General features: G+C 35.2%; 1 protein-coding gene across 3 annotated transcripts; it reads left to right on the top strand.

Annotated features, from left to right (window-relative positions):
* The first annotated feature begins 4343 nt into the window (after window positions 1-4343).
* Window positions 4344-11052, top strand: tnfaip2b (tumor necrosis factor, alpha-induced protein 2b). 3 transcript variants are annotated; one of them, XR_008908393.1, is made up of 12 exons: window positions 4344-4558; window positions 5120-5885; window positions 5969-6080; window positions 6172-6291; window positions 6916-7010; window positions 7118-7210; window positions 7283-7409; window positions 7716-7841; window positions 7932-8087; window positions 8165-8286; window positions 10540-10626; window positions 10838-11052. XR_008908393.1 is itself a non-coding variant. In XM_056761265.1 (11 exons), the coding sequence occupies exons 1-11, from the start codon at window positions 4441-4443 to the stop codon at window positions 8538-8540; spliced, it is 1896 nt and encodes a 631-aa protein (XP_056617243.1). In that variant the 5' UTR covers window positions 4344-4440; the 3' UTR covers window positions 8541-8805. The 3 variants fall into 3 exon arrangements, 2 of the variants coding, with proteins under 2 accessions (XP_056617243.1, XP_056617242.1); XM_056761265.1 differs by lacking the exons at window positions 10540-10626; window positions 10838-11052 and adding an exon at window positions 8378-8805 and having other exon boundaries at window positions 5222-5885; XM_056761264.1 differs by lacking the exons at window positions 10540-10626; window positions 10838-11052 and adding an exon at window positions 8378-8805.
* Window positions 11053-11163: the final 111 nt, after the last annotated feature.

Here is an 11163-nt window from a genome sequence, read left to right as displayed (position 1 = left end):
AGAAAAACTCCTCTTATCTTTTAAACCATTGTGTGGTCTCTGTGTATATTTGTTTCACAGTGGTGAACCCACAGCATCATTCGTTTTTTTATTCAATACAGCTATAAAATTGTATGTAGAAATAAGATTTAAAATGCAATTAATCACATCATTTTTTAGGAAACAATAAAGACAGTCCCATAGATCCAAGGGAAGTCCCTTGCTGTCCTTTATCCGAGGCTTCTCTCTCTGAGGGCCTCAGGCTGTCAACTGAGATCATAATAAACTAAAGTGTGTTTAGATTTTTTTTCAGTTACAGCAGCCAGAGCCAGATAAACTACAGATAGAGCCTTAAGCGTCTCTATAGTTAGCTCACAGTTGTTAAGCTTAAGGTAACTTTCACTTTCTAAAAGGGATTTTCCAGACTCCATACTGACAGCATCAGCAAACCCGATGCAGTGAAAAACATTTCCATTGCTCCTGCCAGCATCCATAAATCATGATGTTATTAAAAGACCTTCAAAGTGCCTCTGAAAGAAACCAAGCGGCGCACAATTCAGAAAGAACACACATAAACATGAATGTTTTAAACATATTTTCATGTCCGAGCAATATCTTGAGTATTATGTCAGTAAACAGTATCATAAAAAACCCGGGGTAGGAACATGTTATAACATGTACTATAAGCTCAGCGTGGAGTATACTAAGATGGTGAGAATGTTTCATGTCTGGGTTCAGGTACAAACTCATCACGTGATCTAAAGGAATCAGGGAAGCTGGCAGGGGAAGCCCCTAAAACTAACTCACATAAGAAGAATCTTTAGATCTGTATAGAAACGATGTCTCTCTGTGGACTCTGTTTATACATTATTGTCACAAGATTAGTGGTCAACTAAGCATCTTATTTAAAAAAACGATGGAGTTTTTATAGTGGAAAATGTTTTATTGTGAATACATATTTCTCTTTTTAGGTAAATGAACCAAATGCACAAATACTGAATATGTATAAATGTTTATTTTTTCACTTTACTGTTCTACTGCTACAAAAGTCTGATTTAGAGAAGCATGGCAAAACTGGATAGTATCCCATATCTGTTTATTTTCCTGTAGCAGGTTTTGACATACCTGATGTGTGGGAGTGTCACTGAAAGTGGAAAAACTTTTGAGAAATCTGTGCAGTAGTCCATGATTCTTGTGAAATCCTGTTGTGTCAACACAACAGTGAGAGAGGTCACATGTTTGTGTTTGAAATGTTTGATTGACATTATGATTGATGCACACTAATGATGATGCATTTACAAAAGATCTTGGCAAAAGTGTTTTTTATTTTATCTCAAAAAGGTAAAAAACATCCAAAAAAAGGGAAGATATAATTCGCTTGACAACACAAGGTATAACTTCCAAAAACAATGGCAACAGGATAGCAAACACAGTGATATTCCAACAGTGGAACAACAAGATCTGACAAAACTACAAGTGAGGTGTGCATTTAAATATTTTCCAGGTAATGGATGACAGGTGGATAAACAATCAAGATTGAGATCTTAACAGCTTCCACCTTTTTCTGGTCCATCTTTACTCTGTTATGGGCGATCAGGTAACCGAGGAACTGGATGGTGTGCTGATGGAACTCGCACTTCTCGAGCTTGAGGAGGTGCCGTGCTGGATATGTTGTGTGGCATTGTTAGAGTAAATGAGGATGTCATCGATGTAAAGTCTACATTGTGATTACATTCTCGACTGTTCTGAAACACAACAGTTTTTCACATACATATTTTATGCTGTGGATGTGAAGTGAAAGTGACCTATTTGTCAGGTATGGTGACCCATACCCGAAATGTAACCTCTGCATTTAACCCATCCAGAGAGTAGTGAACAAACGCACAGCAAGTTATGAACACACGTACACCCAGAGCAGTGGGCAGCTATCACCTCAGTCATTACCCGCCGGCCCTGAGAATCAAACCATCAACCTTCTTGTCACAAATCCGATTCTCTAACCATTAGGCCACAACTACCCAGTGTGTTGTCATAGCGGTAAGTTTGGTTATTGTGACACATCGCTACTTACACGTCTGCCAGCTTTTCTGATTGGACCCTTTTCATAAACAGATTTCACAAGACAGCTTCACTTGTGCAGATCATTGAAATAAATGATGTGCTATTTGGGGAAAGTGTGGAGGGTGGGTTTTGTTCCCGATTTCACTTCCTTCTGCAGACAGGCAAAGTTAAAAAACGAATGCATTATTATATATTATAATCTTATACTCTATTTCAAACTATTTCAAAATGAGTTAGTAAACACTTCTCACTAACTAAAATGAATACTTATTAAAATTCACAGAAACACATAATAACCACTTAAATACACATAATATATATACCGCAGATGTATTCTCAACATCAAAACTGTTGTTTCAGACCTTTACATTTATTCATGGGTCAATGACGTGACATGTATTTTTTGTGTCCAAATTCATTATTTTCCTAAAAAGAATTTGAATAAATACATGTCATATATCAAATGGATCTACAATATGTCCTTTATAAGAAACCCTTTTCATTTTATTGAAATTCAATAGATTTTTTGAGTTTTGGTGTTTGAAGCCAAAAATGTCAGGTGGTGCGACCGTCCGAACATACAAACAGAGAAGAAAACTGAGAAATAAATGTTAATTTTCTCAATAAAATTCTTAATAAAATATTTTGGCATGATTTTATGTTAAATTTCTTATACATGAGGGGAAAAATACTCAGTGCTAAATACATTAAATGTATATTATTTTAAATTAATATATGGTCGCACCACCTGACATTTTCTGGGTGGTAAAATCAGAAATCTTGTTTAATAATGAATTAATGCTCCCTAAAATGCTGTAAAACCAATATAAATCAACACAATACATTTTTTGGACATAAAAATACATTTTCAAAATGTTTTGCTTAAAATATTTTTTTTTTCTTCTTGAAAATCTTATTTGTCATTGACCCTCATATAGATGCTTCTATCCAAAGCCACTATCAAATGAGAGGGCACTTAACAGTTTTGTCTAAGGAGTCAACCGTAAATGTATTGTTTTTTAATTTGTTCAAATATTAAAAATAAAGGGTCAGAATGGTCTTATAAGAAGTAATGGGAGGTCTTGCCAAAGAAATCACTCTCACTGTTGTTGCCCAATTCTTGTGCTTTATTAGCCAGGTCATCATGAGGGAGAAGGTCAAGAATGTCATTAATACTTCGTCCAGACCAAATTTACTCATTGTTTTATTAAGGGTATGGAAGGAGTCTCAAGTGGAATTTCCCATCAGTATTTTCCAAAGGTGCTATATTCCTGTACCACAGTCAATATTCCTGAAAGCCTTCATATGAGAATGGTTTCAGGATATCCTGCGTATTTCACACATGTCGAGAAATTACAAAAATCAACTGGCGTCTCTTTACAAAAGGTGTTTTGCTCAGGAAAAGAGATGAAATTTATTGCATCTGTTTGTTTTACTCAGCATTCACTACTGCCATAACAACTTCATTTTTGTATATGTGTGTCCAGCTAGCGATACCAAAAAAGATAAGGGTTAGTTGTCACACTTTGAATTACTTTGCATATTAAATAAAAAAATAATTGCACATATGTTTTTGCATTGTTTTTCTTAAATGTTTGGCTACAAAGCTATTAAGCATTTACGACACTACAGCCCAGGATGATCATAATAATATTATAATTTGTTTTCTTCATTCAAAATGATACAATTGCTTTTTTCCAACAAGTATTGTAATTATTAACTTTTAAATTACAACATTTAAAATACATGTGATAACCCTTTCGAATAAAATAGGGTTAAAATGTACTTTTATAGTAGACCATAGGTGACTTTTCCTTTTGTAGCCTATAGCCTATGCCATCGTGGATTAATTTCGTTACTTAGCCAATTCTTACCAATAAAATATTACGATCTTCCATGAAGCATTTTAGTTTGTGATTTTTTCAAACAAATATAGGCTAATGCTACATTATGCAGAAGTTTTTAGGCTAAAAGTTCGTTACATTTATATAAAAATCTTACATTTTCTTTATTTCAGTCACTTATATTGTATAAATACACTTGCGTGTCAATATAGATCCAGTTTCTCATATGGTCCTACAATTAAACACGTGATCTCCGGTTAACACTTGACATATGATGCGCAGGATAACGGTTATGGCTAGAAGAGATACCGCCACTGGTCATGACTCATGCCCACTTCAACACGCACAATTTTACCCAGGATGACGGACCCCTGATGAACTGTGATATTGCCAAATATGCTCTTCCTAACTCCCCGCCTCCTAAACTCGTCTGTCTATAAAAGAGTGTCCCCAGACCTTCACCCGTTTAGTTCTAAGGGAAAGACAAAACTCCGACTTATAATTTTTCTTTTGCATACGGACCAGACACTGCTACTTTTTTTCTTCCTCAGACGAGATGACAAATGAAACCTCATGCGCCTTACCTGGAAACCATTTATCTTCCTTGTGCAGTCCTGAAATGAGGGAAAAGTTGGTGAAATTCATTTTTCACAAGAAGAAATCAAAAATTCCAGGTAAGAAAAATAAATGCTTTAATGACATTTTTATGAATTTGTTTTTATGAACAGTTTTATCATTTTTTACATTTTCAATGAATTTTCAATATATTGTTATATTGTATACAGTAAATGATTCGACTTAATTGTGATCTGTTTAAAATAAAAAATAAAAATTATTTTAGTTAGGCTACAACTTTTGTCATAATTATAATTTCAATACAATTATTTGGATCATTAAAGTAAATACATTTTTATCAGTTCAAACAAATTTTTTATTTAAAATAATTTACATGAATTTTAAATTAAACTGCCCATGCTAAAGCAATAAATGTGTACATCTTATCCAAAGCAAATCATGCATTTTAAAATCATCAAATCCAGCATTGTTCATGTGTACAGTATGAGGAAAGTCCAGTTTATGGGGATACTTCACCCAAAAATTAATTCTGTCATCAATTATTCACCTTCGAATTGTTCCAAATGTGTATACATTTGGAAAAAATACAATAGCCAAAAGTGTCCCATAACTGTTTCCCGCTTACAATGTTCAAAATGTCTTTCTTTTGTGTTCAACAGAACAAAAAAATGATAAACAATTTTTTCGTACTATGGTAGTCAAAATCTGTCAGGTTATAAAACAGATTATGCCCTTTAAGAATCCATTTTCTTTCCGGGCAGTGGACCTCACCTTCCAGCAAAATCTGCAAGAACATCACTTTGTGGATGCAGGGAAGCAGCTGATCGACCGAGAAAACCGTCTCTTTGTCCTGAAGCAAGAAGGGATTGGAGCCATGAAGAAGAAGCTGTTGGAGGAAGAAGAAGATTCAGAGGCTAAACTGGTAAAGGATTACGATGATTGGTTGAAGCTAGTGATGGGGACGCTAGAAAATTCCCTCAAACTCAACAGTGCAGAGGAACAGGAGATACTGAAAGAAGCAGTGCAAGCAATTCTTCAGGAGGAGGAACAGGACGTCCAGTGGGAGGGGTTTAAAGAAACTGAACGCCCACCATGGAGGCCAAGACGTTGTAAACAGAAGCATGAGGCCCTGCTGCAGACACTTGTTCAGAGTCGTATGCAACATGCACCATTAGACTCAAGTGTTGAAGCACATTCGTCTGTAAAGAATTACATATTTTGTAAAGGAAAACAACTGAGGGAAGACTTGCTGAAAGTTGTGACGTGTGTGAGCAGCTGCTACCCAGAACAAGACAATGTGTGCCAGCTTTACGCTACCCTGTACCATAAGAGCTTCAGTGATACGCTGAGAAAGGTGGCTAACTATGGATTGTGTGATGATGACTGCATCGTTTTATTGAGCTGGGTGAACAATCATTACCACTAGTAAGTAATGCAAATTTGCCACTTGTAATAAAAAGATTTGTGAAAAAAAAATGTATATATTATGTGTTGTTGTGTGTTTGCAGTATTTTAAATGACAGCAGGATAAAAGAAGTGATAGATTGCACACAGCTCGGTCCACTGCTTCCTGAAGATATCATTAATCCACTGGAACAGCAGTTTTTGACCACCAATGAGGTGTGATGCTTTTTAATTACTTTTACAAAATCTTAAGCATTCCCCCTTCGGTGTCATTTTAAATTGACAAATTGAATCTGTTTTTTCCTAGAATGAGTTGAGCACATGGCTTCACGGTGCTCTGAACAGAGAAGAATCCGCCTGGCAGGAGGGAAAAATTGAACTGATTGACCAGAAGTACTCCTGTCATCTACATATTGATGTTATCCAGGTGCTGAACATAAAAAACTATATAACTAGCTGTATTTCAAGAAACAAAATAACTAGGAGTACATTAATCTAGGGATAAACCACAATTATTGAGTTAATAATTGTGCATTGTGTTATGGCACATATGATAATATTGTTTGTAAGAATTTCTGGATTGAAACTTCAGGAAAATACACCCTATAAAACGTTGGGACAAAATGGACAAAGCCAAACATTGGGTTATAAATTACTCTATGCTGAGCTGTTTTAACCCAAATGCTGGTTGTTTTAACCCAACTGATGGGTTTGTCCACTTTGACTCAATGATGTTGAAAATAGTAACCCAACATTTTTTAGAGTGCAGGTGGTGCATTTTGCTTTAAAGGGAGAGGTTTACCCAAAAACAAGAGCGGTACCCATTTACTTCTGTTGTATGGACACAAAACCAATCCAAGTCAATGGGTGCTGTCGTTGTTCGGTTGCCATCATTCTTCCAAATTTCTTCTTTTCTGTTCTGCAGAAGCAAGAAATTCATAAAAGTTTTAAATGGCAAGAGGGTTTCTAAAAACAAAGCATGAATTTGACTCCAATCATTATTTATATTTTCTCCATGGAAATAACAGCATTATTGTCACATTTTTCCCAGTGTTTTGATAGCAGTGTAAGATCTGCTCAAGAGGTTCTTGGTGATGAGACAAAAGCTCGGAGGGTCAGTTGCCAGATGAGCAACTTTTTGACCGAGTGAGTAAAGATAACTTATTTCCTTCCTTATTTAACAAATTTTGCACCATGAAAATTAACATCAATTAACGTGAAGTAATTAACTTGCTTTGCATTCTTTTCCACAGTTACAAAACGTTTCATGATAAGGTCATCAAGGAGAAACAAACTAATTCTGAGGCTGTTCTAATGGCCAACCTCTGGTGCATCTCACAGTTCAGGTGGGCCTCACTTAAACTCAAACAATAGTATCAGACATTTGAGAACTTGTGTTGAGTGTGTTGTTTCCACAGGGACTACATTATAAGGAAAGCACATCTGTTTCCTGAAGAGGTCAAAACAAACTGTCTATCTTTGCTGAATGCCATGAGAGACAGCAGTCATGCTTACTTCACATATCATTTTCACAAGGACCTTAAGGTTAGGGGCACTTTGTTAATATTATTTAATAATATTTATTTTATTCTTTAATTAGGGCTGTTTGTTAATTACTTTTAACGATTAATCACATCCAGAATAAAATTGTTTTTATTATACATGTATTATGTAAACATAAAAAAAGTTTTTACATAATATACAGTATGTCCGTGTACTGTGCACATTGGTATTGTATTAATAAACAAATACATCTACATGTATCTATTTTAAAAAAAATTAAATGATTATATGTTTATTATAATTTCAAGTATGATAAACAACCCTACATTTTGAAATGTTGTTGTGCAGGAGTTGTACAAAAAGCTGGGTTCATCTAAATGGCTCAGAGACAGTGAGGGCATATGCGAAGAGCTGCTTGCAAAAGTCGAGGAACATATACAGAAATTCAAGCACTTGCACGATAGGTGTTGCCAGGTATTCATTTATTTAAGCTATTGTTATTTGGGTATTTGAGCAAATTAGTCCATTTCCCAATTCATTAATATGTTCATGTCATGGCTACAGGAGCTGATAGGTGACCTGCATAAAGGGTTTTTGGCTGAATACGTTCGGAAAATGATGAAGAACAAAATCAGATTTGCAGATAAAGAAAAGCAAGAGAAGGCTGCAGAGGCGGTTTGCAAAAACAGCGACAGCATACACGCACGTCTAACCGCAGGCGTAAGTGCACATTACAGTAACACACAAACATATACTCGTATTCCTATTCATCTTATTTATTTGATTGTTATAAACAGGGTTCAAACATGGATTGGTTAAAAGATATTCTTCCCAAATTAGCTGGGCTCCTGAAGCTTCAGCATCCAGACAGTATAAAGTTAGAGCTGTGTGATCTATTGAGAGATTACCCTGACTTCAGGTATGCTTTTTTGCTGTACTTTATTCCCTGTAAAGGAATTAAATGATTACCCTTGTTTCCATGTGTCTGAACATGTATGTTTTCTTTATAGTAAACATCATGTCACTGCATGGCTGAGCCTCAAGTCAAATCTTTCTGCATCAGAACTGAAACAAATCTTAAATAGCGTGACTATCAGCCTGAATCAACTCAAAGAAGAGCAGGAGTCAATCCAGTGTAGCAAGAATTTCTTTTCCTTTGTTAGGATTAAATAAATTATATAACTTGTAAAAGCTACCGCAGTGCTGTAATCTACTGAAAGCATTCCTGCTTGTGCATGAATTAACAACATGGGTTCAGTTTTCAAAGAATTACATCCCATGCTAATCAGATATAGAAACTTGAATTTACTGTAAATTGGTTCAGATGAAAGTGATTATAAGGATGATTATGCACCCAATGCATTAAAAAATACCCTGCACTCCCATATTGATTTATAATGTGAATTATGAAATAAAATCTTTCTGTATTTTTTGCTAACACTTTTGACTGATTTATCAATACCAAATACTTAAATTACACAAATGTAACTGAAACAATGTCTGTAAAGGAAGTCTATAAACAGAATGTGATTCATAGCACCGTAGGAAACACAGCCATTATAAGCAATTAAATTGTTACTGGAAGTCGTTAAAAGACTCTTTGCGAGGATAAGGACTTTTCAGACAAGCTGTGTCCTCGCAGGGAAACAGGATGCACTTGTATCCATTATTTATCTCCAGCTTCCTATCCTTGAGAAGTCGTCTAATTTGGTTCACACGTAATGTTTTTCTAGGGCTTCACCATCAGATACTGTGGCACACAAATAAGTGTCAATGCTTTCTCAAGTTTCTTTAAATAAAAATGATGTTTATGCCAAAAGCTACATAGCAACAGATGTAAAAGCAATACTATTACTACAATATTATCTATTTTCAGAAAATAGTATTACAATGCATAGCACATATAAACATCAACAATACTGGACATGAAAACAGTTTTGTTTAGACTTCATAAATAATCATACCAATAAACTGCACTTTTACACACTTTTTTTTACAAAAATAGTTGCCAGACAGTTTTTTTTAATAACTGAGATAATATCAAAGACGCCAACCGTTTTAAGGGAGTACACTGTGAAAATTGCTGTTAAAAAACAGGCAATTTCCAACAGTAAAATACTGTTATTTCATGAGGCAGTTTAATCCTGAAGATTAACAGACCAAGGCCCATAGATTAATCCTTATCTGTAAATTTGCAGCATTTAACTGTACACTCTTTGGCGCTGTGAAAAGCAGCAAGTGGGGGTGTGGATTTTTAACACATCCCACTTTTTCAAAACAGCGTAGTAATCAAGATCACGTCATAGCTCGTCTCTTCCCAGATGAAAAAAATTCTGCAAAATAAGTCTCTTCTAATATCTTCAATAGTTGCATATACCGAGCTGCAGTAGACACAAATGTACTGACTTTACATGGACCCATTGTGCGAGCTGTCTCTTTAAAATCGCGTGGGTTATATACTTGTTGCTGCTGATTGGGAAGACATTCTTGATATACCCACCAAACAAGTGAGAAAACATATGTCAAACCCTGTTGCACACCATTGCAAACCGTTTCCAGGAAACAGGTCGTTCCACCCGGAAACCGTAGCAAAACGCTGCGCACTGGTTTGAGCTTGAACATGCCCCTGATGTCTTTGCAGAAACGATGATGTAGTTTGCCATGCATCTTGGAAGTTGTAGTCGATTTGTGAATACAACGTTAAATGCGTCCTGTGAAAAGGACTTCATTTCTCAGAATGCTTCCTCTTAGTAGAAGAACCAGAAATGTGTAATTCAAATTCTACCGCGGAAGCATCGTTGTTTTGATCTGCAATACTTTTATTTAAATCTAAACTAACAGGTTTTGCTACTCGATTGGCTTTTTTGTTCATATGCAAAAACAAAATTGTTAAAAGTGCTAGAATTTTTTTATTCAAACCTCACTTAACGCCAACGTTCGGCTTTTCTGAAGGATTCTGTAAATTTTCAGAGTTTGCCTTTATTTTACCTTTGTTTTATAAGAAGGTTTATACATGTATGAGTTTTGTTTATAGAAAACATTGTCATGTTTGTTGGCACTAAATAAGTGGATGTTGTGCGTGCAGTCTGGGTAAAGAGTGATGTTTGTTTAATCCATTTCATTTAAAAGCTATGTGTATGTGTTTTGATTTTTGCAATTATGTCTATGACAGATTAAAATGAAAAAAAGCAGCGCATCTTGTGGAACAGCAGACTTATCGTCAAAGACAGACTCCCTGAGCCCACCAAAATGGAAAAAAGTAAGACTGTTTATTATTTCATTCTATAACTTTTTTTCTAACAGGTCATTGTACTTTTGTACAATTTCAACTGAATCTGTAACAATTTTGAAAATTATATGTTTCTAATTGGTCTTGTATGTGCTGCAATTTGCTTAATATCAGTATTACATCCAAAATCATGTTGTAGTAATTTGGCTTAATACTTACATCATGTTTTCACACATTCCAGGTACTTGATCTTGGATTATTTGGTGGAGTGGATGTGAAGCCACAGTCTGGTGAATGAAGCTATACAAATCCCAGGCCAAAACTGTGAACTGGAGAGGTGTAAATGGGAAAATAGGATTCCCAATTTTGTTGTGATTGTTAAGCGCTTACATTACGCTGCCTGGAGCTCTTAAATCTACAAACATTTTTTTCATGTATTAAATGTAAAACTCTTGGGCCTGATTGTGTATTGTAATATGAAATGTCTTTAATTATTATGCAGTTTTTTAATCAAAATTGTATTTGTATGCTTTTATTCTAGAGGCAGTAAGACATCCTTCATGTGCA

This window comes from Triplophysa dalaica, chromosome 11, assembly GCF_015846415.1.
Source record: "Triplophysa dalaica isolate WHDGS20190420 chromosome 11, ASM1584641v1, whole genome shotgun sequence".
Taxonomy (NCBI): Eukaryota; Metazoa; Chordata; class Actinopteri; order Cypriniformes; family Nemacheilidae; genus Triplophysa; species Triplophysa dalaica.
The sequence above is the reverse complement of the archived record's forward strand: the minus strand, read 5'-3'. Positions and strand labels throughout refer to the sequence as shown.